This window comes from Eupeodes corollae, chromosome 1 (genome assembly GCF_945859685.1).
Source record: "Eupeodes corollae chromosome 1, idEupCoro1.1, whole genome shotgun sequence".
NCBI lineage: Eukaryota > Metazoa > Arthropoda > Insecta > Diptera > Syrphidae > Eupeodes > Eupeodes corollae.
In genome coordinates, this window is record NC_079147.1 from 184105505 (window position 1) to 184124430 (window position 18926).

The 18926-nt window shown below is 32.6% G+C and overlaps 1 protein-coding gene across 10 annotated transcripts in view; it reads left to right on the forward strand.

Moving 5' to 3' along the window:
- Positions 1–18926, forward strand: part of LOC129943429 (sodium/potassium/calcium exchanger Nckx30C) — a 213152-nt gene that overhangs the window by 33051 nt on the left and 161175 nt on the right. For 8 of the 10 annotated variants that reach the window (XM_056052867.1, XM_056052869.1, XM_056052870.1 and 5 more), the window contains exon 2: positions 14264–14877. In XM_056052867.1, coding sequence (XP_055908842.1) covers positions 14264–14877 — 614 coding nt within the window. The remainder of the gene's footprint in view (positions 1–14263; positions 14878–18926) is intronic. The other 2 variants (XM_056052868.1, XM_056052874.1) reach the window with 1 other exon arrangement.

An 18926-nucleotide genomic window follows, 5' to 3' on the forward strand; every position in this document is an offset into this window, starting at 1 on the left:
AGCAGATCGCATTTAAGCTCGCTAATCGGTGTCATAACCGAGCGCTTTCTAATAGGAAAGCACTCCACGCGGCTAGGCGTATTCTCAAATGACTTTTGCAGAAGCTGTATGCATAGAAAGAGGAGGAATTAGTTCTTTACCTAATCTGTACATGTCCTGCTCTAGCTTAAAAATGCAAGAATAACTTTTTTTATAATTTACAGGCGCTCAAGGGGTTATTAGTACTCTGTATATGTTTATATTTAAACACAGTGCGAGCATTAGGAAAATAGGGAAATCAAAATAGGAGGGAAAAACAGAGTTGGCTAAAGCATTCCACATTCTCGATGTGCGATTTAGAAAGAATCTCTATACTTGACAGTACGCCCGAAATTAAGCTAAAGGGTTAACTAATGAGCATTCCTGGAAGTGCGAGTATTACGGCTGAATCGTTCAAGGGGTGGAATGCAACTGGCTAATTCGACAGAACAAAACAAAAATATCGATAAAACAACGAAAGGCATGAAACATGGTGGTGGTGTTTTAGCGATGTAAATGTTTTGATTATAGTTCTATCGCCTATCGTTTTTAAAGCCCTTTTTTGTATGCTATCCAAGAGATTTAAACTTGTTTTAGGGGCACCTGTCCAGTTATGTGAAAATCGTGACTAATTCAAGTTCCTGAAGAATTAACTGGGTTTTTTAGACATGAAAATTTTGCAGATACGATACAATGGTCTGATGTGCCTAGAGGCGGTAATACACTGATTGTGTATTTATTGGGTCAGAGGTAAGAAACAAGTCTAGGGTGTTGGCGAATTGACCTCAACGCCAGGGATTCGAGTTGGCTCATCGACAAGCTGAGTTAATTGATTTAACTCAACAAAGATTTCAACATACCTTCCTTCCGGCGTTGACTGGCCAGAACAACGAAGCTAAGAAGAATTGTGTGCATTAAAATCGCCCGCAATGTCGATTTCAGTGTGAGGATAATATTCAACAATTCCTTGAATGGAGTCAGACAGAGCATCAAATGCGTTAAAAGTTGAATTCCTGTCCAGATTTGGCCTTCAACATAAAAAGCATGCGTGGATGATGTGCTTATTTATCGTGAATTTTAACCACATGAAGTTAAAGTTTGTGTAAGAGCATTATTCTTTAACGATCTAAACGATTTCAATCGTATTAACATAATAAGCCTCTCACGTTTCGCAAGGGACTCAAAGTTGTTTTATTGAGCTTAGAAGAAACTCTCAAGATTTATGTGGGATCACAATGGGCCACTAACTAACCTATTAAAAAACTGTATTGAATCTGTAACCGTTTACTGGGAATGTTTTTAAAACATTAGCAGATGTTAAGCAAAAGTATCAGCTTTGTAGTTCTGATTTTCAATATTTCTGGTACTTAATGGAATTATTTAAAACAAAACAATACAAAATATAGAATGATCAATTGTCATTCCATATAAAACAAGTTTATTTTTATATTAAAAAGTTTCACTTAAAACTCTAAAAATAATACTTAAATGGTTAGCTAATATCGTAACTCACAGAAATGTAGAAAATCAAAAATTTTCCATCATCGGACCCTTTAAGCAACTGCTCCTATATAGAGCTCTGCTATTTCCCGTCCATGATTTAAAATGCCCTTTATTTTTAGTACTTACCAACATCTCACCGAAAACTAAAAACAGATGATTTTAAATCACATCATAGCACAGCCCTCCTCGCTACTACACTCGTATATTCAATCCATAAAAATAAAAATTTCCCTTCCAATATAAAACTAAAAACCATCAAACTATAATACCCTCCTATCGTCGTCATCATAAAATTCAACATCTTCATATACATATCCGCCATGGTCATCATCATCATCGTCATCATCACCATAACCATCCCCGTTCCAACAACAATCACAGAGCTGGCCATCACCATCGCCCTCTCATCATCGTTTTCGTCTTCGTCAGCAATGTGATGATGGCTTGAGAGTAGCTCTCCAAGTTACTTACTCATCATTTGCAATTCTTTAGCTATCTTTATCGCTGACGCGAGCCGTTTATGGGTAAAGCTCCCTCTAGCGAAGACCTGTCAACTATTTTTTTTATTTTTATAAATTCCAGGTTTTGCACTTCTTTAAAAAAGGAAGGAGTCTCCCTTTCTGTGTCACAAGAAAGAAAGAAAAAATAATAATCTACAAAATGTTATAAACACGTTTTTGCACACCGAATCCCTATTTCCAACGTTCGGCTCCCTCAAAGAATGTCATCCCACCCTGCCTCGTGATTTGTGTCTGTGATGTCCTAACACAGCACCGACACGATTCTTCCCTGGGATGTGCATTGCGGTCTTTCGATTCTGGAACACAAGAAGGTGTCACTTCACCAGTTCGTGGTTATTTCATATTCTTTCCACGTCGACGTCGTCGTCGTCCTTTGTCGTTCTATGTGTTCGTCCTTTTTTCTTTAATATAAAATTTTCTTTTCCGTTGCAAATAAAAGTGGATCATGCCAGGATACAAACAAAATAATAATATAAAAATAATAATGTTGAACATCTTTGGAGAGAAAGGATATTTTCATCTTGCACACAAGATGAATATAATATGGCATCGTTCTCTCTTGACAAGAACGAAAAAAAAGAAAGGTAGCGCATCTGCAATGCAACAAATTTTGGTATGTGTGCTTGATTCAATTGTGGAAAAAAGTCAGTCTACGTTTTGAGCTAATTTTGACACAAAAGCTGGAATATGGTTTTGAAATGTGTTGAGCTTGTGGATATATATTTTTCTTAACTTTGAAAAGAAATGTATATATATTCGTTGCTGTATTTATTGGAATTGATTGGTATACATGCATACAACTTACACATACTCGTATAGGTGTGGTTGACGTTGGGCGCCATTTAAAGAAATTATTACAATTAGAAATAGATTTTATTAATTGATTTTAATTTTACAACTAGTTCATAAAATTATTACAATAAATAAAAGAGTAAAATGTATTATAAATTGTTGCAAGCATCGATTCTTTTGAGGTGATTTTCGACCACTTTTTGACAAATATTGGGAGGTATCTCAGCCATAACTTGAATTTTTGTTAAGTCCCCAATAGTTAAAGGATTATCTGCATTAACACGGTGTTTCGCGGAACTCTACAAAAGAAGGTCAAGCGGTGTCAAATTGCAAGATCTTAGTGGCCAGTTGATATTGCCCCAACGAGAAATTACGCTATCGGGAAATGTCTCTTGCAATAAAGCCATATTCACTCGAATTGTGTGGCATGTGGCACCTTCTTCTTGAAACTACATATTCTCTAAGTCGTATTCTTCAATAGCAGGCAAGAATAAGTCGCTTATCATATCACTATAACGTCCGAGTCGATGTTGACATTCTTTCCATCGTCGTTTTCGAAGAAGTTAGGCTCTATCACAACCTCCGGACCAAAGAGCGCACTAAACACTGACTTTTCGTGTATGTAATGGCCTCTCTTCAATTACTTGATAATTCTCAGAAGCGCAATTACGACAATGTGCTTCATCGCTGAAGAAAATTTTGTTCGAAAAATAGCCGTCCACCGCCTGTTGTTCAAGCACCCATTCGACGTATCTACGACGTTGTGAATGGTCAGCTGGCTTGAGTTGTTGTGTGAGCTGGACTGATGTAGGAGTAGAAGATCCAAATGCAAAATACGCCATATTGAGGCGGAAGACAGTCCCAATTTTTGAGAAGGACGAAGAATCGAACAATTCGGGTCTTCGGCAACACTTTCACTTACAGCAGCGATATTTTCAGTGGTACGAATGAAACGATGATGCGCAAGCCTTACAATTCGGATAACCAATGCCGTCTCTTTAAATTTCTTCACAAATTTTCCAATTGCTTGTGTAGTTCGACGATTTTCTCCCCTTAAAGCACGATATGTGGCTGTGACAGAATCACCATTTATTTTAGTAGGTTTTGAAGAGGTAAGTTTTAAAATTTAGAGTTTAGGAGTCCCTATCACTCAAACTATTAAACTGAACTGTTTAACAAAAAATTTCAGGTTTAAAAAAAAAATCAAAGCGATTGCTTAAGGAGCATAATATTCATACTTTAAGTATTAACAAATTATACAAAGCATACTTTTTTCTAAACACGACATTTTGAGACTTTGTTAACTGTGGAGTATAAGTTTCATATTTAAATGTTTTTTTCATTTGTTACTTTTGTGGAAATCATTGAAACTAACCCTTATTAAAAAGCCGAACAAAAGTCGCGGAAGGTGAAATATTAAAAATTAAAAATAAATTGGGTGGCGCAACAGTCCGTTAAAAACTAGGGCCTTGTAACTTACAACTCGCGACCATTGCATTCCTGTGTGCGAGTACTGTTGTCAGGAATGGAGGGGACCTACAGTTAAGCGGAATACAAACTGCTAATTTGAGAAAGAACTGTTCATGACAAGAATTTCTCTTGAGAATTTGTCAATTCCTTACAAGAGGCAGTACCCGTGAAAAAAACTTAGGTGGCACAGGCAGGGATTGAACCCAAGACCTATTGCATGACGGTCCAACGCACTAACCATCATGCCACGGGTCAGATATAAAAATCAAAGCTTTATTTATACTGAACTCACTCGCTTTTTGATTGACCATATTTATATTTTTGCTAACGAATATAACAACCTAGAAAAATTCAACCGAAATGTATTTGTATACTCGCTTCAACTGGTCTTTACATTTTAAATTGATCATCTGGGAATTTATTCAAGTTAATGTTATTTTTGTTTGCAAAATCAATTATACATACTCGTATTGTTTATTAAATAAACTGATTTACCCAAACAAATACCCCCAATGTGTATTTAACTAAATTAATAATAATGTATTTAAAGACATGACAAACGTACAGGAGTATTGTTTTCGTGTGTTACCTCGATAAAACAAAAATTTCGACTCACTGCATTGATATTTTGACATTAATTAAAAAACAAACAAATGTATGCAAATTGGTCAACAAATAAATTTCATTACATTGCCAAATCAGTTGCCCAAAAACCATTCCTAAAAAACAACAAATATCTCAAAATATAAATAAATGTAATTTAGTTTTATAGTTTTTGTTTATACACAAAACTTGTAAATAGATGGGTAGCTAACATATCCACTAAATGTGTGTGTTTTATGTTTTTATGTAACATACATATGGTTAACCACATTGAAAAACTACATTTGATAAATATCGTTTTAAGGGGGGTCTTAACAATACTTTAAATCAGAAATTCTATGAAAATCTCTTACGTTTTTCTATATAAGTTTGTCAAATTTGTTACATTTGAAAAAAAAAATCGAAAATAAAAAAATTAACACTTTAAAGTCGGAATATAAAATTTATTTCAGGATATTTTTTTTTTTAGAAATTTTGTTCTGATTCCATACTGTGATAATTTTTATATCTAAAAGTTGATACAATTAAACAAAAATTAAGAAACATTTATCTTAAAAAAATTTGAATTTCAGACCCGAACTAAATTTACGAATAAAAACAAAATTTTAAAGAGAATAGCTATGTTAAGAAAATATCAAGAACAATTTAGTTATATTTTGTTTTTATATTTCTTATTTTGTAAATTAAAGCTCAATAAAAAAGATCTAAAAGAAAGGCTTTTTCGAAGATTATGGTACAAATAAAGCGGTTCAAAACCGGTGTGCTTTTTATAAAAGATTAATCAATCTTAATAATAAATACAAAATAAAGTTTTGTCTAATGATGTATTAAATATGGATATGTTTCCACTCCAAGTTTTAAAACAGGATAGATGCATACTTAAAGCATCGTTTTCAAAGTTTTCGTATTAATAACATTCTCTCTTCAACCAATCACCGCTACCTAGGGAGTTCCTCAAGGAAGCCATTTCGGTCCTCTTTTTTTTTCTTAATATTTATCAATGACATTCTCAACGCATTTTTAAATTCAAAGTGTCTCATGTATGTGCATAATTTAAAAGTCTGTCACTGTATAAAAACAAAACAGAACAGAATTGCATTTTATTGCAAGAAGATCTTGAGAGATAATCGAATTGCACGTCGATTAATCCTTTCTCAGCCTGTATCTATCAACTTTTTTTATAAAATAAATAATACATTTTTTGACAGTATCCTCTAAAAAGGACCTAGGTGTAATTTTTGACTAAAAGCTTGATTTCCTAAAACATAGATTTTTTAGTAGCAAAAGTCAACTCATTGTTGAGATTTATCTTACATAATTCAAAAGAGTTCTGTGATCCAAATAGTTTGAAATGACTGTTTTGCGTTTTTGTTAGATCTACTCTTGAGCGTTTGAGTACTATTTGGTGTTCCTCGTATGAAGGTAACTCTTCTATTAATTTTTCACCTTTTATTTGAAAAGTCTCATTTATGCCTTTAAGTGTGGAATATGACATTATTCAAATACCCGCCTCGGCTTCTTACGGTGGCATGGATCCGAGTGGTCCAATTTACAATGACTTCCGCATAGATCCGGTTCAATTTGATTGATGGCCTGTGTTATGTTCACCTTTAGGGCATCGATCGATTGTGATTTACTTGCAGTGAATTGTGACTTCAAGAAACCCCACAGCAAAAAGTCTAGCTTGGTCAAATCGCATGACCTTGGTGGCCAATTTACATTACCCCTGTGAGAGAAAACCTTACCATCAAATCGTTCATGGGAAATGTCAATCGTGGCATTTGCTGTGTGGCACGTAGCTCCGTCCGGCTAAAACCACATGGCGTTTAGTCCGTATGGTTCAATTTGGGCCATAAGAAATTAGTTATCAACGTAATGTAGCACTCGATGATGACGTTGACCAGCTCACTAACCTCGTTTCCAAAAAAGTACGGATCAATTACGCCGCCGCCGCCGCCGGCCCAAAATTCACACCAAACGGTAAATTTGACTTTTTGAGGATGCATTATCGCTTGGTGAACCTCGCGTGGGTTGGTGCCGTCCCATATACGTCATTTTTGCTTGTGAACACAGCAATTCATCCAACAATGCGCCTCGTCACTAAAAATGATTTATTTTTAATTGGTGTCCTCTTCCAAACGATTCGAAGCCCAGTCAGCGAAAAAAACGGCATTGTCTATGATCATGAACTTTAAGCTCCTGGCTCAGTTGGATCTGCTGCGGGTTCTGCTGTACACTTTCACGGCCGCCACGGGGCGCCAAAATCTACCAGTGCCAATTAAAAAACTTTTTACAAATTCAAATTCACTATAGTATTAATGAAAAGGTTTAATTTGAATATAGATATGCCTTCCTATGGAACGCGATGTAAATTATTTGGAATCATGCCTCCGAACATTCGAAGAAAGTTTTCTGGTGTTATGTTCATTCGTGACGTATTGGCAAATCATACTGATTGTTCCTATATTTTAGCCTTAAATAATTTCAATGTTAATTTCAATGTCACTGAAGTTAACTAAACTAAGCTAACCGTGTTTAGATCTTATTCATGATTGAATTTGAAAACAGACTGGCAAAGTCAGAGAGCACAAATTTTCCACAAGCACTGACAATGCAAAATCCTTGCCTACTCAGCTATAAAAAGTATTAATATATAATATAAATATCAACAGACTAAAGACAAAAACTATCAAGGTTTATAAAAATATAAACTCAAACATGGTTAAACTTATCTTTTAGTGACGTGATGATCAAACACTCAATTGTTGGTGGAGGTTTATTGATTGGAATATGAAGATCTCTTATATATTCACTTGTTGACAATTTTTTTGCAATCTCGTATTGAAATACTCTGCGTTAAAATAAAAATGTCTTCTGGTTTTGTTTATGTGTCTCCGCTACCGAAATTTGAACAATTCCATAGGAACAATATTTAAGTAATTGAGATGAAACTGATGAGATAATTATTATTGGTGGCTTTGATCTTCCCTATTTGAAATGGTGCTGATTAACTAATGATTTTATAACTTGCCTGCATCTGGTTCGAAAATAAACAAATTTTGGTTTAAATCAGAATATTGGATCTTGTCTACTTATATGATGTAATGAATATACTGATGCTGCTGTTATCCCATGCGATTTAAAGTTTGTACATGAAGATCGTCACCATCCTGCTCTAACTATTTTATTTCACCGTTCGGATTCGGCTTATACATTTTAGGTCCCCTGCATTCCTGACAAAAGTACTCACACTTCACACACAGAAATGGCTAGGAGTTGTAAGTCACTAGGCCCTAAATCTCAACGCACTGTTTGTTTTACCTAATACAGTCATCTTACATCAACACAATTTTTTGATTTCCGAAACTTCTATAAGTGACAATTAAATTAAACCTGAATGAATATTTCAGTCCTAGTCCTGATGGAATACCATAATTTTAGTTGAAAAAATGTAAGTGTTATGTTTGCTTTCTATTGTCTCTTCTTTTCAAAGAGTTTCTGAAATGTTTTAAGTTCACAGATCCTTGTAAACATTCATACCCAAAGCCAGTCCATAAAAAAAGGTTCTACAAATTTAGTTAAGAATTATCGTTCTATATCGAAATTGTCAGCAATTAAAGAGTAAGAATCCCTTGTCTTCAGTTTAATATCTTTTAATTGTTCGTTGTTATATTTTATAAAAGAATCAACATGGGTATATAAAAAAACAATTTTACAATTATTGATTTATTACAATTTTGTACATTTTGTTTGAATGCATTCGAAAAACACTGTCAAGTCTCTTGAAGCTTTACAAACTTTAACTTGAAATTCTTCTTCATAAATTTAGTGGTATTGGACTTACTGAACGTGGTTTTATGTGGATCTCGTCATATCTTAAAGACAGATGTTATAGCGGCATGTTCAGGAGCAACCTTTCATGTCATGTTTAAAGTCAATTCTAGAGTGCCTCAAGGGAGTCGCCTAAGTCCAATGCTGTTTTTTTTTTTTTTTTTTAATAATTTGACTACTCCTATGACGATGATGGTAAAAAGTTTGAAATTATTAATTAACTCCGTCAAGATGATCTCAAACAATTTTGAAAATGGTGCAATAAGTCATTTGATTTTAAATATTAGTTTGCCAACATTTTACTATACAAGTTGAGGTTTATTTTAAATGTGTACAAATTTTGGGACACCAGTTGCAAGGATATTTTAATCGAAAACGAAACAAAAATTTAGCATACAACTCCAAAATCACACCGGCAAAACATCTTTACCACCATTTACTGTCAAAATAAACCCGTTTCTATAATTTTCTAATTTTATAAATATATAAAAGTAAAAGGTTTAATTTCTGTGAGTCCATAACTTTTCAAAAGAATAACAGAACACTGAAATTGCGGTAGAAGCAGACACATAATTAGTACACAATTTTAGACCTCAATTATTTTAAATGTTAACTTAAAATAAAAATTCAATATGTTTTGAACAAGCTACACAGCAGAAACGTTGACTTTCCGACAAAACAAATTACAACAATCAACAATTCTAAAGCTTCAAAAAGGATTACTATCTACATTATATTGTCCTGAGTCCTAAAGTAGACTAGAAAACCTATGGCCGTTTTGCGCCATATAACTCCTAGACTAATTTCACTAGTTGTATGAGTATATTTAATGAGGTTATCAATAGAATTGCAGAGTAATTTAAATTTCTGGCAATATTTATTACAGCGCTGCACGTTTATATTTAAAAACGATTTATAGCTGACAAGTGAGAGAGATGAAAAATACACACAGCCACATCATGAACAACTGGCACATAATAATAATATGCAGTTATTATTATTTCGTAGAAGTGCATCATGACTTTTAATTAATTAAACAAAAATAAAATAAAATTAAAAACAAGCTTGACAGGCTCCAGCAATCAGTATATAGGTAGGTTTTGGGAAAATCTCTCTCTGGTTTTCGCTGAAATTCAATTGCATGTTACTTACGACCCCAACAACCCCAACGAACGCTATAAGGGTAGTCCTTTCATACTCGTTGTCGTTGTCGTCGGCATCGTTGTGGTAGTGGTCGTTTTCAACAAAATTTATGCCCCACATTATTAAGTGGAGGCATTTAGTTGCACACGAAGCACAAGCAACGGTTGTTTTATGCATTTTAATTGTCACTTATTATGTAGTAGGTATTAGGTAGGCAGTATAGAAGTGCCTACTACGTACCACCTAGCGGGAGGACTTCTACCTCGAGGACTACTAACTTTGGTTGTTGTCGTTATTATTTTTGAGGGTGGCAAATTTTAGTGGTGTTGTGTTGTGTTTTGTATAGTTGCTTGGTGTTGCTGTCAAATTAATATAATGTTTTGTTTTGCAAAGAGTTATATGTTTAGGATATATTTAAATTTCCATCTATATGTAGGGTTATTTTGGGAAAGATGCCGCACTCAACCAAATCCATATTTCTGATCATTTAGTCATTTTTTAACCTTTTATTCGTTTAGTAAAAATTTGTACGCGAAATCTTATCTCTTTGCTCCGAATGAACTTAAGAGCGTTAATTTTTCTATGGGACTAGTCTTATTTCGTCTAAAGTCCTAAAAGGTCTTAACACACATACGTCCTCTGGCTCAAATGGCTTTCCCGCTCTTTCAGCTCAAGAAATTTCTTGAAGACCGATGGCTTCTTAATGACCGTCAGTAAGCTTTTCGTAGCAATAGTAGTAGTAGTAGTATTAAGCTCTTTTATCGAAAATGTCTTCCCTCGTTCGTTGGAATTGAAATTCCTTTTCGGACTGTTTAATATAAGAAGTATTGGAATATTCTAGTGCGAGAAAGAAAATAAATGGTGGTGTGCCCCAGAGATGTGTTCTTACCCCGATACTCTTTCTTATTTTTATTAATGATCTCTGCTTAAAACTCCTAATTCACTTACTTAATTCGCTGTTGATAGTAACCTTTTTATATTTGTTTTTAGTTTCACAGCCCTACCCTTCGGATGTCGTTATTCATCGGCAATAATGATAATGATATGATAAGCTCATTAAAAGGGAGAATCAAAAATCGATTAGAATTTAATGCGACCAAAAAATTAATGCTGCTTACGTGCGTCCTTAAAACATAATTTACCACCTTCTCCACTACCCATGAATGGCTCATGCATCAAACACACTTTAAAGCTTAAAATATTTGGAAGTTTTTTCCCCTATGGCCTGTCTTTTATCAACAAGACTTTAACTCGTCCAAAGCTTGAGTAAAACTACCAATTCTAGGCTCCTGCGTTGAATGTTGAGCATTCAAATTTGTGATAATATCATCGTTGAATCATTTACGTTGCTTGAACACCGTCTTGTCTCACAATTTTTTACCGTTATTTAAACAGATTATGCTCTAGTGAAATAGGGAGTTGCATTGCTCTTATCAAGCAATACTCGTGTCTCCAGGAGTGCTATTAGATTGTATTCGAACCCAACTTTGTACGTACTTTTATGGTTCAATCACAAACACGCTTCAGCTTCGGCTTCTTTTGCGTTACGGTGGGCCTGCTTCGAGGTTGCTTTGAATGACATTTCTATTATTTCATCCCTCCAAAGAGCAAATATTTTGTTTGTTGACATTTTTGTGCAGCTGTTGAGCTGTCAGACAGTGCAAATGTTCAGATAATTGAACTAGAGTTTGGACTTACATTACGTTACATTACGTTCTTTTCCTAACGATTGTCAAACGAAATGTGAGGTCACAGCTCCATTGTGATAGCATGCATTGAATTCCTATGGCTGAACTTGTAAACGTCAGGTGAAGCCGAAGCTAAAGTGTGTTTGTGATTCAGCCATTAAGTACAGAGATTCGTTCTTTAGTTACTATGCGATGGTGGAATGATCTACCACTCTCGGTCTTTTTCAGTCATTGCAATACTAAGGAGGATGTAAATCGACATATCCTTTTAAACGCTCTCCTGATTCCCTAATGGATATCGTATTTGGACATATTATTAAAAGTATTGAACCTAAAAGGGAATGCAAAAAATTGGCTTTATCGGATATTTTGTTTTAAGCCCTCTATTAAATTATATGAATTATTTGCAGAAAGTCGAATCGGCAATGAGTTAATAGGTGTTTTGTCAAGTTTCAGAGTTTTTGTATGGCAAGAAGCCAGCTAAAAGTTATAAGCTACTCGTATAAATGGACCCTATGTTCTCTTGTTTTCTTAAGTTTCAAAATGCAGTGCGGCATCATTTTAGGAATAGTTTTGGCAGTAAATTTTTTTAAGGAAAACATTAAGTTTTGTTATATACATATGTATATATTTCTTAAAGACAACAAAACTTAACTGATCTAATATACATATATATAAAAAAATCTTGAAAGCAAAAATCCCTACATGCCTTCGATTTTGAAGACCGTTAGAACATGGACATTTTGCTAGGAAACCTTTTGGATTTATGCGTAATAATTAAAATAAATTCACAAATATTAAAATAAATTCAGACCAGTAAAAAAATTACATAACACTCATGTGTTCAATTTTGCTTTGTTATTAATTATTTTTAAATTAAAACTTTAATTATGATGGAAGAATATGCATTTTTAAGTTTTATTTTATAAAAGAATTACATTGATTTTTTAAAAAGTGTGACATCAATCCCACGAGTACCCTACTTTAAAGAAGAAGTATAATTGTGAAAAGGTTAATGTTTTTAATTTTGGGGGGTGTTTTTTTCTGAAAGTAGGAAGTACAGGTCCTGAAAATACTTCGTTCAAAATCTTGAAGTTAACATTCTCGAAAAACAAGAAACTACTTACATAAATGTGCATTACTTTTGAAAGGTCTTGATGACAGTAATAGTTTTTAACTTAACATTTTTGTAAAAGCAAAATTGTATAAATTAACTTTTAAATGTTACAAGAAAATATTTTGAGCTAAATTTTGTAGAACTTAAGATGTAGAGAATTTTTAGTTTCAATTACCTAAAACCCTTAAATACAAAGTTTAAAAATATATCCATCATTTTATTCCGTACGAATAACACACCCATTCGCCAGTTTTTTTTTCAATGTTTGAGAGTACTTAAAATTATATTTTTGCAAAATTTTAAAGAAGTTAAGGACTTAACAATTTACTAGCTGTCAATCTTCTAAATATTTAGGCATTTATTCAGGGAGCATCCAGACATGTCTAAAAAAGTGACTCTTCGTGAAAATAAACAAAGTAAGCAAACTCAAGTAGCTATTCTGTGATTCTTCAGCAAATTTTTTAGAGTTAGGAAGAGTTAAACATAGTTTAAAATTAGGCTAATTATCTTTTAAGCTTAGCTAATTTCTAAAAAAAATAATTTAACATTTTACTTAGTCGTTGAAAACTTTAAACCATTATGTTTAAGTACAATTACAAGTTGAATGAGAATTGGCATACAACACATCTTAAAGTAGCCTCGGTAGCGTTCCATAATTATAATGTAATCAATTAAGACAACTCTAAGTTTTTACCGTTTTTCTTATTTCAACATGTCTAGAGATTCCCTTATAAAGTGTGTTTTCAAGACGTGTTTTCAAGACGTGTAATTTTCAAGACGAAATAAAACGCATATAATTTATGTAATAGCCAAGAATTCAGCACTACTATATAAATATTAGGGTTTTTATTGAATTAGGTTTAAAAATGATTTCGGGCTCGGATTAATTTCAGAATATTCTCTTTTATCTTGTCAATCGTCTAAACATAAAATCAAGTGACAGCTGTCGAAAAGAACAGATCCAATATTGTTATGAATTAAGTTTAGAAGTTGAGTAAGCAATTTAATTTTTACAATGATAACGTTGTTTTTTTTAACTACAAGTGGTTCTTTTTTAATAAATCCAATAATACTTTATCAAATCGAAAAAGCTTATTTTGGAATTGGTTTAATATTAATGTAATATGAAATTCCTGATTTGTATATGCAATTTAATAAAATAAGATCGATTTTTCAAAATTAATCTGAAATTTATTCAATATTACTCAACTTAAAATGTCAAAGCAAATGAATGAATAAATTCGAAGTGAATCAAACGAGTGGTTCGAATGAGTCTGTTGTAACAGCAGATGTAAGAAAAATTGTTCCAATACACTGATTCTTCTAATCTCTCTCTCTCTCTGTCTGTATCTCTTAAAAGCACTTTCCACTCACTCTCTCTGTCTTTCTCTGTCTCTTTTCTGTTCTTGTATCCCCTTTAGCTTTGTTATTTTTAATTTGTTTTTATTTAATTAAAGCAAACAGAAAAAAATATACTACATAAAATACTTACTTGCAAAAAAAAGAAAAGAAAAATACAAAACCACTAATTTCCTTTATTTATATCTCTCTCTCTTTTTTCTTATTTTTCATTTCAGCAACGGGTCCTAACATAACAGTCACAAAAACCCCTCTATTCCCCCCGGACCTATTTACAAAGGAACAGTTAGAAAACGGTGCTGTTATATGTCATATAATTGGTGTTATTTATATGTTTGTCGCATTAGCGATTGTGTGCGACGAGTTTTTCGTGCCTTCTTTGGATGTGATCATCGAAAAACTAGGTATTACCGACGATGTAGCCGGTGCTACATTCATGGCCGCTGGCGGAAGCGCGCCCGAGCTTTTCACATCCGTTATTGGTGTATTCGTTTCGTTCGACGATGTTGGTATTGGTACAATTGTCGGTTCGGCCGTATTCAATATCCTCTTCGTGATCGGTATGTGTGCGCTATTTTCGAAAACCATCCTAACACTAACGTGGTGGCCGCTATTTCGCGATTGCTCATTTTACAGTTTAAGTCTCTTAATTTTGATTTATTTTTTTCGTGATAATTTAATTTACTGGTGGGAGGCGCTGATACTATTTAGTATTTATATGAGCTACGTGGGATTCATGAAATGGAACCAACAAGTGGAGAGATGCGTTAAGAAAGTCATAACGAAAAATAAGGTGACTCGCGTTCGAAGCACTGATCAACTAATGCCTGCAGTAAGTAGTTGGGAAGTTTTTATTGTGCCTTCGTTTTTTTGAGTTTGATTTTCAATTTTTATTATTTTTTAAGTTTTTAAGTTTGTTGACATACAACATTTTTCTTTTTGTTTTGTGATTTAAAATCTTTTTCTATATAACATAATTTTAAGTTTATTTTTGTTTTTTATATATATGAAGCATGTAGAGAATTTTCAAAATGAATGTCATTTTCATCAATTAAAAAAAAAAAAAAACTATAGAGCTTTTGTTTTCTGTTCAATAAATGTCAATTTTCACACTCTAGCATAGCGAACATTGCTATATAAAATTTCAAATTCTTCACATTGGACAATCGTCGTGCATCTCTATACTTGTATCTATTTACAACAAAGTATTAATGAAATTGTAGATGATTGACATAACCCTTAACTTAAGATAGATTTATTGTCATGAAAAAAGTGATGATAGGGAGATGGTAAATTTTAATGATCAGTTGTTTATATTAAAAAAAACGTGAAATTTTATAAATCATTTATTGAATTCAACTTAAAGATTGCATTCATTGATTTCAACTAAAGATATTTACTTCAAGTTTTGCAATCACGAATCATTTGACCTTAGAAAGACTGCAATCATTTGTTCTCCAATCATTTAGAATTTCATGCGGTCTTTACATTTACTTGAATTCTTTTCATTCTTTTGAAAAACTTCTTAAGAATCCAAAAGCTTCAAGTAAATGCAAATACTTCAAAAAGAATGCAAAAAATTCATGACGTCTCAAATGATTGCAATCAATTGATTACAGTCAAATGATTTTAGAAAAAATGGTTGGAGATTGCAAAATATTAAGTCCATTGCTTTAGGTGATTTCAATGAATGCAATCTTTATATTGAATTTTTTATAGATTGCATTCCCAAATAAAAAAAGTTTATTATTGGTTACTATTAGAAAGTTGGGTTTTTCAGTTTTGTCGTGAAATCAATACTATGTTTTACTGTATAGTTTTTTTTTCAACGTTTTGATTTACAATTGAATTGTTCTAAAATTTAGTGCAATTCAAAGAACTCAATTGTTATATCTAGTTCTAAAACTCTTAAAAAAAAGTTCAGAGAAATATTAAGACTGAAAATTCAATTCGCGGTTTTAGTTGAAAATACGTGTTAATACATTCTGTAGAACTCAACTAATTTACTTTCGTAGTGCAATGGAAAGAGTTTGAAAATAGTTTTTATTCGATCTTTTTTTTAAATTTAGAAAAATTGTTTCGTTTAAAATATAATTCCTATCTTGTAAGAAATAAATTAGGTCCGTTGAGAACTAGAGCCTGGTGACTTACATCTTTCAACCATTCCTTTGTACGAATAATGTTGTCAGGGATGGAGTTTACCCAAAGTCTTAAGCCGAATAAGAAAAGCTTATTTTTAAAAGTACTTTTCTTGACAAGAGTTACTCTTGGAGGAATTGTCAATTTCTACCCGTGAAAAAAACTGTAGATCCCACAGGCAGTGATTGAACCCAAACCCTCCGAAATATCAGTCCAACGCACTAACCATGACACCAGGGGTACTCGTCTCTTTGGTAACGCTATATAAAATCAAAACAAGTATAATTTGCCTGTCCCCAGAGTGCCTGTGTGCAGAGTATTATTCGTCGGGACTAAATTTTCGAAAAGACTTTCTCAAAATTCATGTTCCCTCGCATTATTTCGAATAATTTGCTGTATACCGTTCCCCCTAAACCATATGCATGAATGTGCAAAAATGAAAATGTTCCAATTGATAACTTGAAGACATTCGTTTTATAGGTTTAAGCACTCTTAACAGATTTTAAACCAGTTATTAACTATCAACTTATGAGACTTTGACGTCGGTAAGTATTTTCAGAATATACGAGTGTGTATTCTGTAACTACATAAACAACAGTGTTCGGCTTTTGTATTTAAAATTGTTGGTAATACATTTTTTTTTGTCAATTTTGATAACTTTGATTTTTTTAAGAGGTTAATTAGTTTAACTAGCAGTGACAAAAATAAAAACAATCTTACTATGAAAAACTAAAGGCCACAAATAATTCAACAAAAAAATACCAAATACATTAGCCGATAGATTTTAACCTTTTTAAAAGATTAGAATTTTGCTGTTGGCATGGGACTTCAAAATTTGTAGACATTAATCCCTTTAAACGTTTAACCTTAAGATAAGAAAATTAATAAACTTACACCGTTCTTTTAAAATCAGTCTTAAATAGGACGTAAAACAAATTTTAAGAACAGATGATAAATCATTTAAAAATTGTTTGAATAGAATAGGTCCCAAAGTTCTACCTTGAGGTACCCCAGAATTTTTAATGAAACACTTCGAACTATAATCTTTAAATTAAATAACGTCTATTTAAAATACCTTTGAAAGTGGTGCTAGTTATTTTTGAGAAGAATTTACCTTTCTATTTTTTAATCAACTTAATATTAAACAATATTAATGTTAAATAATAAACCAAGAATAAGTTTCAGCGACTTGTTTGAGAAAAGCAATAAATTGCACCAAGTTTTTCGAATTGAAACAAAGTTTGAATTTTAAAATATGGCTGAGATATTCTTATTTCTTAGTAGTGAAACAAAGTAAAAACTTTGAGCCAAAAACACAAGTTGAAAGTTAAGTTGAAAAATAGTCATTTGAACACTGTTTTTTTTAATTTTTCATTTTGAAGATGTTATATGTTATTAAAATCCTGATAGCGAAAAATTCAATCTGCTTTCTCAACTTTCTAATATTTCAATTTTTTAAAGTTCAACATTTTTCGTAACCAAACACGTTCCGTGTGATTCTAAAAACGATTTGATTCTATCAGAAATCGTTAAACAAAATTAATATACTCGTAATATCAACTCTTACCCAGGTATCTAATGTCTAATTCAAAAATTCAGATTTTTGTTTGTCGTTGGTTTTGTTTAAAAGATGAAATCCATATGTTTTCAATTATTTTATTTTTTCCTCCTATCAATGGAATCTAAAAAGGAACAATACGGGTTATTTCCATCGAAGTCATCGCATCACATACAACACAAATACATACACCACGTATTTGTACATATACATGATTATTATGAAATACTTTATGGTCTATAGAAGTTTATTATTATTATAGCAATTGGAAATTTGCATTTTTATGGATGTTTATACTTGGTTTTAAACGTACATACATGAGTATTGAGTATATTGCTTACTGCCAACCAAACACATATAGCCACCGATAACTTTATTATTTTCAATTTATCCTTAATGACACATCAGATATAGTCCACATACCGTTACTCCTTATAAAAAACAACACACTCGTATGTGTAGATAATGGTACTTCTAGAGAGAACAGACGACATTGGTATAAAGTGATTGAATTTTATCATCATCGACTTATTTGAAATATCCTTTTTCCATTAGTATATATAGAGGAAAATTGGTAACATTCAAAAGGAGTCTAAAAGGAGAAAAGGTAGAAGCTACAGTGGCTCCCACGACTGATTGGAAACATTGAATCTACATTTTTGCAATGCATTTTCTTCAAGAAAATAGATGGAAACTGAAGAACATTTAAATTAGTCTATGTTTAAAGTAAGCCAATTAAGTCATTAAATTTTAATATTAGAAACAAAAAACAACTCTATGCTTTAACGATTCACACATGTTTGGGCTATCAACTATTTAGCATTGAGTTTCGTATCTTTTCGATTTAATGGCTTCCGCTTCCTCAAAGCCAGGTGTTTTTTCGCATTCTTCTTTCGGAGCTTTCTAATGGTCCTCAATATTTCTAAAAAGTTTTTTTTGTATGCACTTTAAGGGAAGTTAACTACGATCTTGCTGTACAATATATGTGCTTTGGTTAGTTTTTGAGTTTCCATCTAAGTCTCTTGTATCCCACTCAGTTCACTTTAATTTAGCCCCATATGTTGTTTTAAAATATTGAAGCTAGCCTTTTGATGCACTTTACCTTCCACAAAATGTTAGTTCCGAACACCAGAACTTGAAAAGATCCCCATACCAAGATTGACTAACTACCGGCATGCTTAACA